This window comes from Artemia sp. Qi Xiang Cuo, chromosome 3, assembly GCF_049724085.1.
Source record: "Artemia sp. Qi Xiang Cuo chromosome 3, ASM4972408v1, whole genome shotgun sequence".
Classification (NCBI taxonomy): domain Eukaryota; kingdom Metazoa; phylum Arthropoda; class Branchiopoda; order Anostraca; family Artemiidae; genus Artemia; species Artemia sp. Qi Xiang Cuo.
Genome location: NC_142796.1, coordinates 63,128,604 through 63,149,235, shown reverse-complemented (window position 1 = coordinate 63,149,235; position 20,632 = coordinate 63,128,604). Strand labels below are relative to the sequence as shown.

The 20,632-nt window shown below is 34.4% G+C and overlaps 1 protein-coding gene across 1 annotated transcript in view; it reads left to right on the top strand.

Annotated features, from left to right (window-relative positions):
• Hel89B (histone acetyltransferase 1) overlaps nt 1-20,632 on the top strand; it is a 246,885-nt gene that overhangs the window by 188,398 nt on the left and 37,855 nt on the right. Inside the window, exons 20-24 of the mRNA XM_089086437.1 lie at nt 3,185-3,411; nt 5,696-5,824; nt 10,897-11,036; nt 13,363-13,504; nt 19,482-19,790. Of these exons, the coding sequence (XP_088942563.1) occupies nt 3,185-3,411; nt 5,696-5,824; nt 10,897-11,036; nt 13,363-13,504; nt 19,482-19,790 (947 nt within the window). The remainder of the gene's footprint in view (nt 1-3,184; nt 3,412-5,695; nt 5,825-10,896; nt 11,037-13,362; nt 13,505-19,481; nt 19,791-20,632) is intronic.

Below are 20,632 nucleotides of genomic sequence, written 5' to 3'. Positions count from 1 at the left end.
GGGGGCGATAGACAAAAAAGATAAGATATTTATTTCAAAAAACTTCTATCACAAGCCCCGAAGGATTGAATTCGCATTTCGGAGTCATTAAACAAAAAACAAAAAAAAATCATAAAAAAGCACAAAAACTAGAAAAAAACATTGGGTAACATTGATTTGTTCTCTTTACTTTTTTTCAATGATTGCGGGGCACTGGAACATCGTAGAGAGCTGTTTAATGGCTCATTTGAAGGAAAATATTTATTTAAAGCCTGCCGCTTTACGCCCTCCCAAGAAGTTTCATTTTCCTTAAATCCTTCCTTACGACCAAGGGTGTCGGCCGAAAAGGACGATCATTGGCAGTGTCTCACCCTTCATCCACAGAACTTATTTTCTACCTTAACCGCGTTAATGTTATTCTCGCATATAGCACTAATCACTGTAATGTTTTAGCTGGTATACCATGCAAGGATGGGACCTTCTCTCAATCTCTTCTATCGGCTGAATCAAACGCTTGTTAATAATCAATAAAACTGGTGACTAAATGGGTCTGGTGACTCAGGCACTTCTCAATTATTATTCTGAGAGTGAAAATCTGATTGATGCATCCTCTGCCCTTCCTAAAACCACACTGTTGTTCTCTCAAAACTTAACCTAAATTTCTAATTCTAAAACATATCATCATTAGAGACGTTCAGGGGGGGGGGTAGCTTGGTCATCCACCCCGAGTGCCGCAGCCTTGGGGGCACCACGGCTTGGGGCTTGCCCACTTTGATCAAATTTTCACTTTGATTCGGCTTTTATTGCTTTTATATGAGTTGGAAGAAGAGGGGGGGGGGGGGCAATTTATTTAATTTTTCCCGAGCACCACCTTAGGAACGGCTCGGATCATGATGCTAAGTAATTTACTTCCTACAGAAACCAAACTAATGCATCTATACCACACTCTTATCACCTTATTTAGAGAGGGGTTTAATTAAAGTTTCCTAAAATAACTAGGTATTTCCCCTTTTTCAAAAATTTTATTCATAAATTTCAGTATTACCACAGTATTAGTACCCGTGGTCTTATTATTTTTTAATCTTGTTAGTACTGTCTCTAATTTTTCATCGCAAAATAAATCTTCCTTCACTTCCAAGTATGTTTTTCCTACTGTTGTTTAAAGTGCTGTTTCTTCTGTTGAAACTGCCGTTTCTAACTGTGTTTTAAGTATGCTTTTTTAACTGCGGTGCATAAACTATTGCGTGACAATGCTTCGATGAAATATCTTTTTGCTTAAGCAAGTAGTGGCAGTAAGGACTTTCCTAAGGTCGATTTTCGGTGTTTAAAGGGTTAATAGCCGGTTTCACATGGGGAAATTCACGAGCCACCTAAAGGTGAAAATTCATACGGGCACTTTTTTCCTATAGCCAATATAAATCTGCTGTTATGCGAGGGTAAAATGAGGGGTGGCATGCTTCTATTGTCCATTATGTCTTTCGAGACATCGAAACGAATTAAAATTAAATAATCACATAAAATATTAAAAATACATGGGAATCATTCTGTGGACATGCCCTCGGTGAAAGAGCTGTTTTACAGTTCACAAATTTTCGAAATTCGCTCCTACAAAGTGACAAAATAGCACTCGATTGTGAAGCAAAATTAATGGACGTCTGCGGCCCATCAAAGTCCAAAATAGTCAAGGAGCATGAATCAATAGCTGTTTCCCATGCCCCTGAGCCAAGGGACTCGGCTAATGTCATCCAATTGGTAGAGTTTTTTGAGACAATGAGGGAGGGGTATAAATGAAGCTTTTCGGGAACAAATTAAATTTTCTATTCACACACTGTGCATAATTATAAGAAGTTTTAAAGAAAATTGTAGGAAATCTGATAGCCACGGGTGTAGTAACGGACAAACTGTGCTTTTACGAATTACAGAAAAAAAAAAAAAAAAAATAGCAGAATTTTAGCTTTACAAGCTTGGATAGTAAACTATTTTAAATCCTATTCTTGTTACTAATTATGACCGAAAGTCTGTTTTGTCTCATCGCTTTTAGTTTGGGATTTATTCTTTTAGTTGGGATTTATTTGGGACAATTGAACAAATTGTCAATTTTCTCTATCCCTCTAAAGACGACTGTGGGCAGAAACGTATAAAGCAGAAATAGGAACAATATGTCACTAAACTCTTGGTGATCAACCGCAAAGAACGGCTAAAATCCCTTTATTATGTTAAAAACAAACTTTCTTATTTAATTAAAAAGCAAATTAGCGAAGGTTGGTAATAAGTTGTATTAATAATGGCACTTATTTTTAAGTAATAGTACGGACGTGGTAGTTGTAGCTGAGATTAATCGTTTTTTCAGTAGCTGTACAATGGTTGTTGGCTTTTATATTGCGAAATTTTGTGTAGCCGGTAGGAGTCGAATACTACTTGCAAATTATGAATTTCGGGGGGTTTTGACCTAGGAGATTCATGCTGGGATCTTAACGAAAACAAAGAAATGAATATAAAGAAGACAAACGGGTCTATGGCTAGTAAATGAAAGCGAAGAAAATCAACAAAAAAAACAACGAATATTTCCCCCGTATATAACAAGGCGTTTTCAGCTTAAAAAAAAGAAACTAGAAACTAAAACTAAAAAATATATATAAAACTAAAATAGATTAAATAAAATATACAATTACTTACAATTACAATTTGCTGCTACTTTCATCAAACCACGAAGGTAACTTAGCAGTAACTTAGAACCTAAGAAGCTCTTCCGACCTTAGTTTCTGAAACTAGATTTCTGATGTTAACAGTTCTCCCCATGAGTCGGGGGGCCTAGGGTTACTGAAATTACCAAGTAATATATGAATTTCAGTTGTCAAGTGAGGCGAATAACGCCTGGTCCTGCTTCGACAATTTCCTAACAGTTCTCGTTCAAAATGTCTGAATCTCAACGATTTTCAACATCGTAACGTTTCATGTTGAAATTCGTATGTAATTTTCGTTGGGGGGGGGGGAGGAGTAAATTGGAAAAGACACGGAGTAGATGGATGAACATTTTTTTAGAAACTTTAAGGAACAATTAGCAAAGTTGCAATAATTTTGATGTTTTGAGATGGGATATGGGCTCAAGACCCCCCCCCCCCTCCCATTTCTTACGCCCCCAATTGACCTACATCTTTCTCTTGTTATTTTAGATAAGAAATGCGTAAATATATTTAATTTTTAGGTAGAATGAGTGACATTCGGGTTAGAGATTTGGCTTCGCAATGTTTTGCATCTCTAGTTCGGATGATGCCATTGGATAGCGACAGTGCTGACATCTCCTTGCCGGGTCATCTTGAAGAGAAGAGACGTAAAGATAGAGGCTTTCTCAAAATGATGATGAACCCAAAGAAAATAGAGAAGTTTGAGCTGAAGTTTGATATTGACGCCACGCTTCGACCTTATCAACAGGTTTTACGATATTATTGTGATTTTCTATGTTATTTAAAATTGTCGTATTGTGAAAACACATTTTTGATCAACGAGTGTTTTGCCGTCCCATTTGTTACTAATAATTGCTAGTAACTTCAAGGGTTGACTAAGAGAAATGAGTTGGCCGAGATAAGCAAACATGTGGTTTCGTTTGAGTTTATATATATATATGTATATATATATATATATATATATATATATATATATATATATATATATATATATATATATATATATATATATATATATATATATATGTTTGTATCTTCTGACTCTATGCTTAGATACTGATTCTACTCTATGCTTCACGTTTCAATTTCATGGGAATTTTGGTTCAAATTCCGCTAACAATGCTTCTTTTATATTGCCAACTTGTCGCAACAATTGTTTGGAACAAAGCCTCGTTACGTGTGGGTACTTGGGTAGTCATTTTTTGACGTAATGTACTGCTGGATCGCAGAACCACGGTTTGTGTCACTTCAAAATCCAATTCAATTCTGAAAAAGAAAGAATAAATAGTTTAGGCCAGAGAAGTATTCAATCAATTGTATCAGTATTATCAAGAGCCAGTAACAATCAAGAAAAACAATACCAACATTTAAATTAAATTCGTGAAATTTTTAATTCTTTGATTTAGAATAAAGTACCAAAGAAAGTTGGGTTTTGTAAAATTTATTCATATCTACCCGTTAATTACTTGTTTTGTTCTAGCGAAATTTATTAATGTCAAAGTTTCTCATCAAAAGCTATTAGCATATGAAGATTTCCATAGTTACGGGAAATTGGGGCTGAAATCCCTCAAAAGGGGTGTAATCTTAATGAGAATTATATAACGATTTCAACATGTATGAGGACCCTGGAACCACTATCCCTGCTCTTGTTTTTGAGAGACGCTTGATCATACATGTTTGTTTTTTTTATGAGTGATTTTGTCGAACCTGTATGAATGAATATGGGTTGAAGCGTGAAGAATTAGTGTACATATACAAGATACACAGATACAAGATATAGACATTAGAGCTTTCAATTAAATTTCTAAATAGTCTTCGAGATCTTTAACTTTTACTTGGGTTTTCTTCTTTTCCTGTGTATGTAGAACATGGTGTTTGAACCTGAGGATTACGATTGTATAGAATACTTATATGGAGTTTTTAGAATATTAATGTATTATATTTTATATTCTAGAAGAATATTCCAGAAGAAATTCATATAGAATACTATATAGAATGCTCAATATGGGGATCACGATTATACGAAATATTGTGTCGAACCTTTTCTAATTATGAAAGACTTATAATAAAATAAACATATTAATATTAACGATTTATATTATTTAAATTGTGTAAAACACTTTTTAGATATTCATGAAAAATGTATATTGTTACATATATTGCAATATGGTAATTAATAATAATAATATTATTAGAAATATTTAGAAATGTTCTTTCATTACGAATTTCTATTACTATTCAAAGTTTCTAATATGCTTTATCTCTCCAATAATTTTAGTTGTGTAACATGTGTATTTAGTATATATTACACTATATCATAGTACGTGTAAATTTGTCGCCCCAGGGAAAATTTTTCTTTGCTTCTTGAAATTACAAGCCAAAAAAGTCGGATTTCAATTTTTTTTTTTTTTTTTTTTTTTTAGAGGTCAAATGAAAGGAGAATAAACAAAGTTTTGATTCTATAGGCTTAGTTGTAGGATTCCTTGTATGAACTGAAATTATGAATTCCCGGTAAAAATAAACACTGTATTTTTAGGATTTATTATTGTTATTAATAAAAAAAATTCCTAGTTTTGAATACACAATTGCTATTAACTTTGCATTTGAGTGCATAAATTTAAAAAAAGGTTTTCTCTAGAGACCTTAATCTGGGGTATTTAATTGTTGTCACAGGTTTTTGAGGACACATATTGTTTTATTTACCTGTCTTCAAAGCGACTTATCACCTTATTTCCCGTAAAATTATTTGAATCGAACACTTATTTGTTTATATATTGCTTTTTTTTCAATATATAAATATATTCTATGTAATGTAATTCCCTTTTAACTCATGTTTAGATGTGTTGTCATTGTCTCTTATTATCTGTTTCTCCCATTACCTCTCATTTTTTTTCATTATATCTAATCTGTTTTGTTTATTCACTCGTTGTTTCTTTTAATATTTGAATATAGCTTATATAATATATTCCCTTTTTACCTCATATTTAGACGTTTTCTTTTTATCTCTTTCTAATCAATCTAAATTTTTTCAGGAAGGTGTTAATTGGCTTGCGTTTTTGCGAAAGTATGAACTTCATGGAATACTTTGTGACGACATGGGTCTAGGAAAGACTCTTCAGACTATTTGCATTCTAGCTGCTGAGCATATGGAAGAAACTGAGGTATTAGGGGAAGTGGGAGCTGTGCTTTAACTTTTTTTTTTTGTCGTCTTCCAACTCTAAAGCCCTGTATGAATTATTTTAATAAGGACTTTAAGGCAAAGAGTGTAGGAAGGTTAAAGGAGTGGATATTGGTGCTATCTAGCTTTTGGCGTTTCTTGGCAATTTTTTTTAGTGCCATGTTTGCAGCTGTAGCTACTGCAGGAGAGTTTAAGCCCCTTCCCCACCACCTTGAACAACAAGGAAAATCACGTTTTCTGTGCTGTCTGATGTGTTTTTTTCTTTTTATTCTATGGGCACTAGTGGGGCTCTCCAGTGCTAGTAGGGCACTGAACCATCATAGAAATCTGTTTAAGGACTCATTTGAAAGCTAATTTTAATATCTGTGTTCTTTCTATAAATTTGAGTCAATACCATTACAAAGGGCAATATGGCAATCCAAAAAATGGTCCTCTTCTTGCCATTTTTAGAGTAAAAAGCCAAGGAAGCGTGAAAAAAGTACCATTATAATCTCTATAGTCGAAAACCCCATACACAAAGTATATGATCCCTCTTCTTGTATACTCTTCCTCCCAGTGCCCTTAATAAATTTCAAAATCGTATACTGGCTAACAAAACTAGGCTATTTCTTAGAGGCTAGGCTAGTGGTGATAATTCGTAATTGCTTTTGGAGGGGGGTGGGGTGAAATATATTTTAATACTTAGAGGGGGACAATATTTCAATGAAGGTACTCCAAAAAAGGTATTTTTCAAAATCTGGGTGGGGGAACTAGGTGGGCATAGCCCCCCCCCCCGCACTCATAAAACAAAAAAATATTGACATCACTGGATTTAGCATGAAACTATATAACATCGTAGAGAGTTGATTAAAGGCCAAATTCAGAGCTGTTGATAATATCAATGGGCTTTTTCTAGATCTGTAGTTGCAAAGTGAAGCACTTGTTTTTCAGAATTCAATAAATATAGGAAAATATCGGTTTCTCTTCTGTTTATTACTTTCCTTTTTAATAAATATTAAACGATTAGGAAAGACCACACTTTTCTCTTCTGTCGACCTTCTAGTCACTTCAAACCAGTAACTGGGCATTGCTTGAATACCAAGATCAGTTGGAAAATTAGAACGGTATTATGCTTAAGTGTTATTTGTATTATAAAATAAAGAATAGGTAACTTTTAAGAGGGGAAACTGGCACTAGTGTCGACAAAAAAAAATCATCAACGCCATCTAGAGTTTAACAATCCTTGACATTTTTCCATTGTAAGCATAAGGTTAAAACTAGTGTAATTATCACAGTTAGTGAAGTGATAAGTGTTTTATGCCACTTAAAAAAAAAAACATTACAATTAGGAAGCTAGAAAAAAAACCGCCAAGCATTAGATGGCGCTGATGACGTTTTTTTCGACATTAGTGCACTGGGCTGATTTCCACTCTTGAAGGTTGTTCATACTCTTTGTTGTATACTTTGATCAGAATTCTTATTTCCGTTGTTTGGGGATTAGGACGAATCTTCTTAACTAAGGTGGAGGTGTACTTAACTAAGGTAGCGGAGGTGGCCTTGACTAAGGCTACATCAACTAAGGCGGAGTCAAGGTGGGCTCGAACGAATCGTTTTGTTTTTTTATTACACTTTAATTTTTTTTTTTTTTTTTTTTTTTTTTTTTTATTAGCGTAATAGTATAAAAAACAATGCTTTTCTCTATACTAGTTGTACCTGTTCAATTATAGCCTTGTCAGAAGAATTAAGATCAATCTGTTATCCTATTTAGGTAAATGAGGCTGAAGAAAATATTCTGTCAAAATATGAACTTGTAAATTTGGGCAACTGTGGTTAAAACACTTGACAAAATGTTTGAGCTGTGCTGTAGCCATTAAGATTAAAGCGCACTTTTACCACGGAATTACAAGGCTTTCTGTTTTCTCTTTGTCTCTATTTTTTAACCGGGTCAGCTGTCCCAAGCGCCGCAGCTGGGGGATTGCCCACTTTGATCATTTTTTTTTACTTTAATTCGGCTTTTTTTTTGCTTATAATTGAGGAGGGAGCTGTAATTAATGTTTTTCCGAGCACCACCACCCCTTAGGAACGTGACTGGCTGGGGTCAAATGGATAGCCAGGCTTTTTGGAACAAAGTTGGATTGAAAAATATCAAAGGAGTTGTGGGAAGGAGTATAGTCTGACGCTCTGAAAAGATCGGCTAGAGTTCAGGCGTGTTGTCTCACTTTGACTGTTTATACGTTATTGATACTAGTAGTTCGAGTATGGAACGTTCTATAAGATTAATTTTAGTATAGACTGGGTTCAACTAGCTTATCATATTATTATTTAGTATTCGTTAGCCAAAATGTCTTTTTGTCATTCTGTTAGTGTTAGTTATTTTTCTTCTGAAAACTCAATAGGACTGTAAGGTTAAGTGTTTTGAAGGTAAAATCTAGGACTCCCTGGTTGAACGTACCCTGAAGAAATGATGCTAGGACTGTTTTAAAAAGATTTAGTTTTAATGATCGTATTTTAATGTGAGGTTCTTTTATAGTTTTTAATTGTTTTGCTGAGGACAGCCTTTGGATATAGGGTCGAAATATTCATTTAAAGTTCATGTTCCACTGTCATATAGAAAAAATTTCCATGCTGTTCTGCATACATTTTGTTGTTTATGATAGAAAGGTAGTATGATCTTCATCTCTATTTATGTCTAGAAAATTATGTTTAAATAATGTTTCCTAGAGTTTGTCCCACCCTTTTCTTAGAACACTTTATCTCCTGATCTCCTACAAAGAGCATTAAGATATTCCTGAGTGCTCGTAAAATTTTTCATCTGGTAAAAAAAATCCTCGAACAATCTAAAGTAATGTCAAATAGGAAAAAAGAATAATTGATATTTTTTCAAAATTATTCCTCCTCTCCTTAAACTATGCACGTTCTTTTGTTATTTAACTCGTTTCCCTCAACTCACAAACTTTTCATTATGCATTTATAACCTAGATTAATTTGATATCTCTTTTTGTAAAGACTTTTCTGTTTTGTGTCCATTTTTTCCATTTAGCCTATATTCACAGATTCTCGGAAAAAATTACTTTCTACTTTTTAGTCCATTTTGGAAACGAATTTTTTTTTTAATTGTCTCATCTGTTTCCCAGTGTTAAATTTGGTTTTCAAGATGCTTTGTTTTCCGCAATACGGCATGTCTTTTTTCTCTCTTGAATAAGTATTTTGAAACTAGAGTTATCATCCTCAAATTGTAACTACCATCTCTGACATTGTTACCGAATCATAATCTAGTTTCCTAGACTCTTCTACCCACTTAATATATTATGATTCAGGACAACCATAGAAAAGGCCTAGAAATACAGCAGAGAATAATTTGTAATGCAAGCTGACATTTAAATTTTCTATAGTAGAGTGCTGGACCGAGGAAATTAAAAAATGCTATCGATTTTACGAAAATAAAAATTCAGAATAGCAAAAATATCTATTTCATTTTATTTTCTTTATATAACTCATGTGAACAAGGTTGCCTTTGTGACGTATCCCCTCTCCAAATGATACTTCTATCCCTGACAACGTTTTGGCACTGTTTACTGAAAAATAGTGTTTCCAGAAGAGAAAAAATGTTTTACCTATATATTTTTCAGAGTACCTGAAAGCTTATCTAAAGTTTCTATTCTGACATTTCTTCAGCAAAATCTTTTCGAAAGATTTCAAAGAAAGTTTCTAAAAAAAATTGCAATTGCCAAAACTTTTGCAACCCTTAGATTATATACATTTAAGTTTCCATTTACCAATCTTTATTCAATGCCATGCAAGGAAATTAAGTTTGGTCTGGTGGACAATACTTGGACAAGTTTCAGCGGGAACAGAAAGGACCAAGGACTTTCCAGACGCTAGGAGACACCTAACTCAATCTAACTCTTTTGACCATTGGTTAATCATAAAAAGTTCAGATCTTACCTAAAACTTTTACAATGTATCAACTAGTTAAATTTATTGTAATTTAGTACACCTCGGTTAGTCTCAGTAAAAGAATTCATTTTTTTTCTGTTTATATAATATTCTCGGCTTTGTGAAGTAAATGTGTGTCGTTGTCGGGGAAGTGGATAATTTTATTAGTAGGCATATTGCATTAGGTAATTACCCCATTGTCAATGGGCTTTCTTTTCTCTGGTATTATCTTATCAGACTGCTTCCCACCTATAGAACGCAAAGTTTTCTAGTTTACTCCAAAGAGTAAGGGTAACTTACAATAGCGGAAATTGGCTCTTACAATAGCGTCAATTAACTTGACGCTAATTTGCTCTTACAATAGCGTCAATTAACTTTTGTCCATTAACCTACAATAGCCGAAATTTGACAAAAAAATAAAACCCCATCTAGCGTTTGACCTGATGGCATTTTTAGTGTAATAATAAGGCCAAATTTGTGAATTAACAAATTTAGTGTGTTCATCAGTGCTGATCTCTGTTTCTAAAAAACACAATTAAAGAGCTTGAAAAAAAAGGAACGCCGAACGCTTGATGATGCTGGTGATTTTTCGTCAACACTAGCACAAGTTACCCACACTTCTTAGTTTACCCGTTATTATTCAGCAGTTTTGGAGTTGTCAGCGGGTGATTCACTGATGATATCTTCTTTGAAGCAATTAAAAATCAAATGGCCATATTGTTTGTCAAGAAGTCAAAAATTTCCCAAATCTGGAGTATATGCATTTTACAGTAGTTTTTACTTCTTGAATTTCGCTATACGGAAAGTCAAAACATGTTTAGCTAAAGTCTAAGCTATGATTTTATATTGCCTTGTTTTTATATGTATTATATTATATGTTATATTACCTTGTTTTATATATGATTTTATAGCTGTTATATTACCTTACCCTTCTTACTCTTTACTCTTCTTAGTTTAGTATATTACCTTACTCTTCTCCTTCTTAGTTTCAATTTATATTTGTTTATACCAGTATTACTTCATTGTTGAAATGAAATGATAAACTAAGTTTTATAAAAATACCTGCACAATTTGGGTTAATATGTACATATCTAATGTACCAAGACAGAAGCTTACATTTAGCAGTTTTCCTCTTTTCAGGGTGAAAAGGACCAAAAGATGTCACTCGTCGTATGTCCACCGACCTTAACTGGTCATTGGGTTGAGGAAATGAATAGATTTGTCAGCCAGAAGATTTTAAATCCTTTACATTATGCCGGTTCACCATCAGAACGACAAAGGTCAGTAAATACTAATAGTGGGAAAATGTTACGGAATTTAAAAAGCAGCATAAGAAATTTTTATTCTGTTTTTCATGCAGGGTTACCACCTACATTGCTTCTGAAAACGTTGTATGGTTGGGTCGTCCCCTATAAACTCAAATATTGTTATTATATAGGCCCATCGTTATTTAATTAATTGGTTCTAATCCTTTTTAAAAAACTCAATATTCTTCATTGGTTTATTTGGAGTTGAAACAGCATATTAATATGATTTATGTCTATCTTAAAACTTTAGCCCTTCAAAAACGATCTGCAATATTCTCGTAATTCGTGATGTCTTGCTTCTTCTATTCTATCGTCTTGCTTTTTATTGCTTTTGTTTACTTGCCTTTTTATATTTGCTTTTATATATTATATTGATTCGTATATTTACGGTCTCTTGCTTTTTAATCTTATTCTATCTTGTTTAGTTTTATCGTCCTTATTTTGTTCTATTTGTCGCTAATGAATAGGTCTGAGCCCCTCTGAAGTTTATACGATCACCCTCTCTATATATACCTTATACGACCCCAGGGCATAACTTGTAACCCTTGCCCTGGGGGCTCTGGGAGGGTTGTCATCCTCAAAGACATAATTTCAAAACCTTTCATTTACGTTGAACAAAATGGCTATCTCGAAATTTTGATTGGATGTGTTTGGGAAAATGGTGAGCGTGGGAGAGGGGTTAGTTTCCCTCCAATCACTTTCGACTATTAGAAAGGGCACTAGCACTTTCAATTTCCAATTGAATGATCCTTTTCGAAGTTTCCAGACGACAAATGGCCATCTCAAAATTTCTAACAGATGTATTTCGGGAAAATGTGAGGTGTGGGAGGGGGGTATCCGCTCCCCCATCACTCTGAATCTCAAAAAGGGTGCTAAAACTTCTGATTAGCAATCCAGTAAGTCCCCTCTGAAGTTTATACGATCACCCTTTCACCCAGGACATAACTTACAACCCTTGCCCTGAGGGCTATAGGGGGGGATGTCATCCTCTAATACATAATTTCTTGACCTTTCATCTACGTTGAACCAAATGGCTATCTAAAAATTGTGATTGGATGTGTTTGAGAAAATGGTGGGCGTGGGAGGGGGTTAGTTATCCTCCAATCACTTTTGACTGTTAAAAAGGGCACTAGCCCTCTCAATTTCCAATCGAATGAGCCTTTTTCGAAGTTTCTATGACAAATCCTTCGATACGAAGTGCCCAGGTCTAAAACCAAAAAAAAAAGAATAATAATAATACATTGTGCCAGATCGCTCTTTACTTAGGCAGCGCTATTGCGCAGCCTATGATAGGATGCAGCTGTGTCGTTACTTCCATCGCTGTTCTTCTGCTGTTGTTGTTTTGTTTGTTTTTTGTGTTACTTTACTTTGCTACGTTTACTCCATCCTACTGCCTTAAAGGCCTTACCTGGTCTGTCAACCAAATAAATTTTGGAGTCGTTTTTTTGGTGTTCTTGGGGTCACTGTATCGTTAAGTACCTTTATTTGGAGTAACTCGTAAAGTAACTTCACGACATAACGTAAGAATCTAAGACAACAGACTCGAATCTTTTTGAAGGTTTACAGTTCTGCTTGTGCTCAGGTTCAACGCACTAGCGTTAACTAAGTTAAAAGTAAGGCGTGTTTCATGTGCTTTTTATTATGTTCTAGTCACTTTGTATAGAAAGGTGTTCTTGGAAATTTGAAAGTGGGCTAGATACATCATCTTATGGGTAATGATCTTTAAAAAAAAAATTTGTCTTCACTGACTTTTCCAGTCTATTGAGCCCGTCATATATTTTTTTTTTTTTTTTTGCAATACTTCTAATTGACGTACCTCTACTGGTGTTTCCTTTTGAGTTTCAATTTTATAAACTTTGCATTTTTAACGTATTATTTTATTTTACAAGAAATACAATAATAGATAAGAAAAAAACTGTGCAACTTTTCATGATTACTTTAATTTAAAGGTTAATAATAAAAAAAAAGATTTTTGCTGAATTTCATGCAATATCTTCAAGTACTTCTTAGACTTATGCGAATTTGTGAGATACTCTTTTTGGTGACATGTTTCTAATGAAGTTCTAATGAAATGAAGATTATCTCGGATTGTAATATTTGACGCAGCAAGATTTTGAGGAGCCAATACTTATTTTCGCCAATTCTGTCGCATTCGAGGTGTGTTTGCAAGGACCGCGATACGTTATGGCTCCTGAAAGTTGGTTCAGTTTAGTAGTAAACCTTCCATATATTTGCTCCTTTGTGGAAGTTCACTCCATGCTCATTTTTTTTAGAATTTCTCCTTTTCACTTCTTTTTAGAATATGGTCAAAATGTGAAGGACATAATATAGTCGTTGCATCTTATGACATTGTCCGAATTGACTTTGAAAATTTTAAAAGCATCCCTTGGAAGTACTGCGTTCTTGATGAGGGACATGTTATTAAAAATGGAAAATCAAAGGTGGGTCTCTTTGATTTATGGTTTTTGTGTTTATTTAATTTTTTTTTTAATTTACCAAACAGACTAATATAATTATCTTGTGTGTTTATGGTTTTATAGGAGATCGTAAATAAGGTTTTAAGGTTTTTCCGGTTTCTTTTCAAGGATTTAAGCTGGGAAAATGTTTAGCAATTGTATTATGTTGCTGAATGACTAATCTAGGTAAATAAAGTAATCCTCGTAGTTTTTGCACTAGTTGTAAGGAAACAGGAAGAAAAGGATGGAGTATAAACTGAAAAATATGGGAAGTAAAATCAAAAAACGAACATAACAATTGGCGTCAACAGAAATAAATTGTAGCAAAATACGAGACAAAAAAAAAACCGACAAAGGGAGCGTAAATCACATAAAATTCTAAACCAAGGCCACCTGCATTTAAAAAAAAATTCATACAGTTTTGAAACTGCATTTTCTAGCAGCTATGGTATCTTTATTAATCAATCCTGTTCTGCGTTCTCCGGGCGGTGTGTGGAGTTTATATTTTGCGAAACGAGGAAGGTGGAATAGATTCAGCTGTATCAAGTTTAGTGAAAATCTTCCAAGAAGGCATAACATACAGAATATGTTGCAGCGCGACATTGGTGTAAACCCTGCCGAGGTAAAAAAGATGAAACGAAATTTTTCGAAAATAAAGCATAAGAGGCAGATATTTTGCGGGAAATATGCATGATTGGAAGACTGCGAGTGTTGCGAATAGAGATGCTGATAGGGCGACCTAGGTTTGAGATGGGGTCAACTGCCTTAATAACGGAGGGACCAATTGATATCGCCAGTTATGAGTAATCGTCATGGCAATAAAGAGAACCAGCTTCTGATTTTTCTGAATTGGATTCTAGGGCGAGATTACGGTATTCATCAGATAAGAGCGAAAAGATTTCTTGGATTTGTTCAGTATTCCGACTCAGGTTGAGGATATCATCAGTTTTACAAGATGATAGACATTTTACCTGTGTGTATAAAACATATTTGTTAAACTTGAGTGGGACAAGTACACCCCTCCCCCTGCCCCTCGTTTACAAACTTAGATGTGTTTCTTATCGGTAACTGGAGGATCCTTACTTGTATGAGGAATCTTGATACGAATACTACGAGTCGAGCACATATTTCTAAACGATTCAATAATCGGAAAATTGACCCCTTTCTTGGAGCAACATAGCGACATGAATAAGGGAATGAAAAGCTCGCTTTACATCTATAGCTGTAAGTTCATTGAGCTGGTTCTCAATCAGTTGAGAACCTGAAACATTGGCATCAATCAATGTGTTTGCAACTTCTGACGTATGTGGATCCGTTTCCGTGTCTAAACCCAAATTGCGGGGAGGAGTGTAAAACTTTTCATCCAAATGATCATTAAGTACCAATTAAAAATTTTGGACGAAGGAAATGTTGGGATATCAAACATGCACATATACATTTTTTTTTGTGTGTGTGTGTGTGTGTGTTTTTTTTTAAGATTTTATGAGATATCTAATTCGTGTTTACGCTATGCCAAAGAAACTTGAAATATAATTCGATATGCCGAGAAACGTTATTTATTCATATTACGATAAAATACGACAAGTCTGTATACATAACATCTATGCAGTCAAATTTTTGCGGCCCTTTCTTAAAACTGTGCACTGAAAATTCACTGAAAGCTGAGTAGTTTTCTATTTCACCGATTTTTTTTCATTTTTTCTCCTTCTTTTTTCTTTCTACTCTATTACCTGAAATAAAACAATTGCATCTCGGACAAAATAAGTTTTTGTCTTTATTCCAGAAATCACAAGTATAATATATTTTCAGAGAAGAACTTTAAGACACTGAGGAAAATTAAAAGCATCCAAAGAAAATCTGTTTTTCAATCCCTTTTCCAGTTTCACCAGCTACTTCCAAATTTTATAATCATCGCTCTCCCTCTGCAAGCGCGGTTCGGGAACGAGTGGAACAAATGGGTAGAAATTACCAAAGTTAAGGAGACTGCTGTGACTCTGAGTTTCGCTACATATTGTAACGTTATCTTAACGGGATCAAACGTTTATCTTTAAAAAAAAGAATACATATAAAATCATTAAGATATCAAAAGTACATCATTTTGATTTGATCAGGTAGGAAATTTGTGGATCATGAGATATCTTTTTAAAATAATCTGATCACTACCCTATTCGTCGCATTGATTTGACATTACAAGATAGCATTAGGCTATCTTGCTTTTTTAGAACATTTTAGAAACTGCCGGGTTTTTCCTGGTTACTTATTCCTTCTTTTTTTCTTTTTCTTTTTTGAAAAGGCAGAAAATACAAAACTTTCCTACATGGTTTTGTATAACCCAATCTGTGCTCTGGTCTAAGGGCTTTCTTCTCTGATTTTGTTTTTGCAAACTGTGCAAGCTATACTCTCAGGCGTGAGTATAAAACACTAAATATCTGTTTTCTCTAACTTCTTTCATTAAGTTAGTTTACTCTCCCACCAATAGAAGAGCAGTGGTTTGAGTTGGGGATGAGGTTGCCCCTGAGGATGAGGATATTACCCCTGAGTCTTTTAGCCTTCCCCTGCCTAGATTCCAAAAAATAGCTTTTTTGGTTTTCTCACTAAATATGGTTTTCTTTTGTATTTTCAGTGAAAAAAAAAATCGAAAAACCACAAGATTCCCCCTCCCCTAGATTTAGGAAATAAATTTTTTGCACCACCTCTACATTTTTGTGAATTGATGTCACCGTAGGAGACCATCTTGATCAACACTTTTACGACGTTTTCTTCAATTGCCTTATCTCTCTGATCAGAGAAGGCAAAAATTTTATGATTGCCAAAAATACCTGAGAACTGAACTATTAGTTCGCGTGAGCTCACAAAACCGTTCTTTTTTTTTATAAATAGCATGGTCTAAGAATTTTGAATAAAAAAAAAGAAATAAAAAAAGAACAAACCGCTTTAGTATACAAATTTACTTAAAAATTCGTCATGACCGTCCTCGCTTCGTGTTTAGTCTTTACAAATTTGAATTTTTCTTGTTAACAGGAAAAAAGCTTACTTTTTTCCATTCGGAGATGTAAAAAAGAAATCTTCAAGTTCTTTAACTTTTTTATTCTATCTTATTCATTTTTTCATTTACATTTGTCGTTTTTGTGTATCCATTGCTTTATTGCGCTTAATATTTTATTTCAAGTTTTTAATATTTTATTTTGCTCTTTTTAGTCTTTGGTAAATATTGTAGGATTGAAAAAAAAGTTTTTTCATATTTGATCTTAACGATTGTCGTACAATTCATCATAGCCATTCTACCAAAGCAATACCCATAGCATTTCTTGTATGCGATAAATGCCATTCATGTAAGTGGGGATTTTAAATTCTGTAGATTGGATCTTTGAACTTTTTTTCTAAAGATTTGATCTTTTAAACAAAGGTGAATCCAAGCCATAAAAGAGGCGTGCTCTAACGGCAAGATGAGTAAGCTGAAAATTCTGTATCTTAAGTTAGTATATGCAGCATTTAAGCGCAAGCTAGGTGTATTGGAGCATTCGCCTTATTGCAGTTGGTAACTCCAAAAGAAAAGTTGAACAAAATTGTTAAATGACGGGGATCAAATAACATTTGACAGTGTGAATAAGAATAATAATATTGTTAAATAAATAAAATGAAGATTGGTCAAAAAGTAGCAAATTGCACGAGCCTTGAATTTAAGCCTTTAACCCTGGAACACTGTCGCTTCGTAAGTTTTACGACCGTCAAAATGTTTTTTGAGATTACCCTGTAGACGGTATCACATAAAAAGACGTAAATTCACGTAAATTCCTTTTTCGAGACGACAGTTATTGGGCAAGTTCCGACTTGAACGGACAATTGCTTGTTTCTGAGATAACGAGGGTAAGTAGTAAATTTTAGGAAGCGAAATTTATAGTGTAACTTTTTGCGAAATCAGAGTGTGTTTAGTTGTTTTTTTTTTTTGGATTTGTGTCCATTTTCTCGTGACAAAAGTTGTTGAAATTCTAATTTCAACATCTACTTAGGTAGGAGCTTGCATATGTCCTGAGGAACTTGAACGTCACAGACACTACACCTTTTCGTCTCTTTTTCTTTTCGTTTTTCCTTTTAGATGGCTTGTAGAAGTCTTACAGGAAAGCAGATCCAAGAAATACTCTATGCAAGTGACGAATGGGATAACATCTTAACTCTTAGTTATCTCCGAAGAAGATCTATTCGGTGAAATTCTGGAAGATTTGGAAAACAGCAGACTCCGATTAAGATTATGTAAGTAAAGCGTACTGAACGTTTTGCTTTGGCCCCGAGCTTACCATGGTTTTATGCGTCCCAAAACGAAAAAAATGGTCATTTTATTGTCTACAATGCACGTGAGAGCTTCTTTGGCCTACTCAAGTCGAAGACCGGAAGTCATCGAGCACTATAAGTCGACTAAAGGTTGGGTACCTTCGACCAAATGTGTAGCTACACGTCCTGTTCGACAAAACTAAAAGGTGGCTCTTGTGTGTATTTTATGGGCTCCTGAACATCACTTCCATTAAGTCTCATGTGGTATACAGCTTCAACAGTGGAAAGATTCGATGGAAGCCTCCTACAAAAAAATGCTACATCAAAGAACTCTACCGATAGGTAGTGCAGTCTCACGTACAGTAAAGGCTCTAAGGTAAATATTTGAGCCGCTCACTCCGAGAACACATTGAAGATATCCCAGGAATTACTAGTCCTTCTGGATGCCCAACGTCTGAGGACCGAAAACGAATCATTTGCTTATTTTGTCCCTCAAAACTCTGTAAGATGCGACCAAGTGTGGCTAGGTCATCTGTGCAGAACATCGAACGAAGATGTGAATCCCTTGTGACAGAAAATTATCAATTTGGACTAATTCTACAAATTTGCATTTTTTTTTTATATGTAGTCGATGTACTGTTAAATTAGCTATCTGGTACCTCTGCTCCTCGACTTTTTGCAGGCATTCAAAGTTGAATCGTAAAATTTTGGAAGCGAGAGTATTAATGCAACTTTTAGGAAGCGACAGTGTTCCAGGGTTAATATCTAGTGTTTTTTTATTAGGTTTTGTTAATGTTCTCTTATTGTGGTATTCTGATTCAAAGAAGAGTTTGGGTATTTCCCCCATATCAAAATTCTATTGTTCTATAATGAGTGCGCATTTTCAATTTTAAGAAGTATTATAATGAGAAATGATAAGTGAAATGTGCGGTTTTATTCAAAAACATATTTTATTCAAAGTTAACATCCTGGTTCACCTTTCAAATTTCCGGGGTCATGAAAAAACTGTCACTTTATTATTTATCAGATAAACAATTCCAGATATTTAATAAATTTTAAATTCATTAAAATAACCTAGATAATAGTTTCAAAATCTGCTTCATGATATCCTATTGTAAATGCATTAGAGTTGCCCAGAGCCTTATGCCCAAGCCACCTTATAGTCACACCTGTGGATGGAATCAAAATTATTCACAACTTCTGCGCTAATGATTTATTATCTGCAATTGATTGACCTGTCAGAATGAAAGTTTGAGGCATTATTTTTAACTGGAAAGATGTAACATTTGAGTAGCAATTTTCTTAGTTGTGTAATAAATCTAGGGAAAAAATACAAGCATGTAGTAGCAGTATATGGCAGTACTCCCAAACATATTGGTGCTGATAAGTTAGTGTTGATGGGTTTTAAAACCTATTTCATGAAATTAGTATTTTTTCCTTCTGTGATTTAATCAAGAGGTTAAATCAAGAAAAGTGTATATATAATTTAAAAACTTGACTTTTTCTATTAATAAGTTTGACTATTTTATGGATCGCCCATTACGTACTATCATTTTTATTGCCACGACCTATTGCTATTCTGTGATTTTATTCCAGGTTTACAGTTTTGAAAAGCATGAATTTCATGAGACTCACTGCAGGTTTCTCCCATATATAGCTTTGCAAAGATCTACAGCCTTTACTATTTTTTCAGGTTTCTTTGGCTTTAAAACGTCTCCAGTCTAGACATCGTCTTATTTTGAGTGGCACACCTATGCAAAACAATGTCTTAGAACTTTGGTCACTATTTGATTTTCTAATGCCCGGGTTCCTTGGTAACGAAAGAACTTTCAACGCTCGATTTTCTAAGCCCATTCTAGCGAGCAGGGATACTAAAGCTAACTCGAAGGATCAGGAACAGGGAGCGTTAGCTTTGGAGGCTCTTCACAGGATGACTCTTCCATTTTTACTGAGACGAATGAAGGAAGATGTCCTGAAAGATCTCCCTCCTAAGATTATTCAGGTAAGCAAAAACAAATTGCAAGTGGGGTGTACATTCACAGTTGGTCAATTGTGGTAGAGTGGTTGGTGACTTCAACACGTATCGATTTAGAATTTAGAATTCAGATACCTTCGACTCGCCCACCCATATATGTTTACAGTAGCTGGGGGAGCTGTTCAGTTTCCATTTGGAGGCTTTGGGAGCATTAGCTTTGGAGGCTCTTCAAAGGCAAACTTCTTAAGTGAGATTTCCTGAAATATCTTGCTCCTCTTATTTTCGAAAATTGTCAAAACTTAGCAAATGAAAGTGAAAAACAACCAAATTAATACTGAAAAGTCTTACTTATTTACTAGATAAATATATAACTTTTGTGTGTGTGTGCGGCGTTAGTAGTAATTCGTATGTTGGAATCTATGGTAATTTTAGACAAGATGACAGGGAAAAAAATTGTTTTTAGCGAATTTTACTTATTCAAACATTTTGTTGACTAATAACCCTCTATCGATCTCTGTGTCCTTTAATCTAATCCTTTGATAGAGTGATAGATAGAGGGACCCTTTGAAAGAAGGAAAGATAAAAGACAGAGGGATAAGTACAGGGAATAATTACTCCGATGTTGATATATATAGCATATCTGAATGTCAGTTTCACTGCCTCTATGTTAATTATGTTTTGTTAAATGTTTGAGTGCTTTGAACATTTAAATGCTTTAAGTCGAGCGTTTAAATGGATGTGTTAGTTTGGAAGCATACTTTAGAAAAACCAAAGATTTCGGATTTGTTGTGTTAAGTTTCTGTCTAATGAGTTCCCCTGACACCCTTCAATAACTGGCTCATTTATAATGTGAATCAATGAGCTGCAGC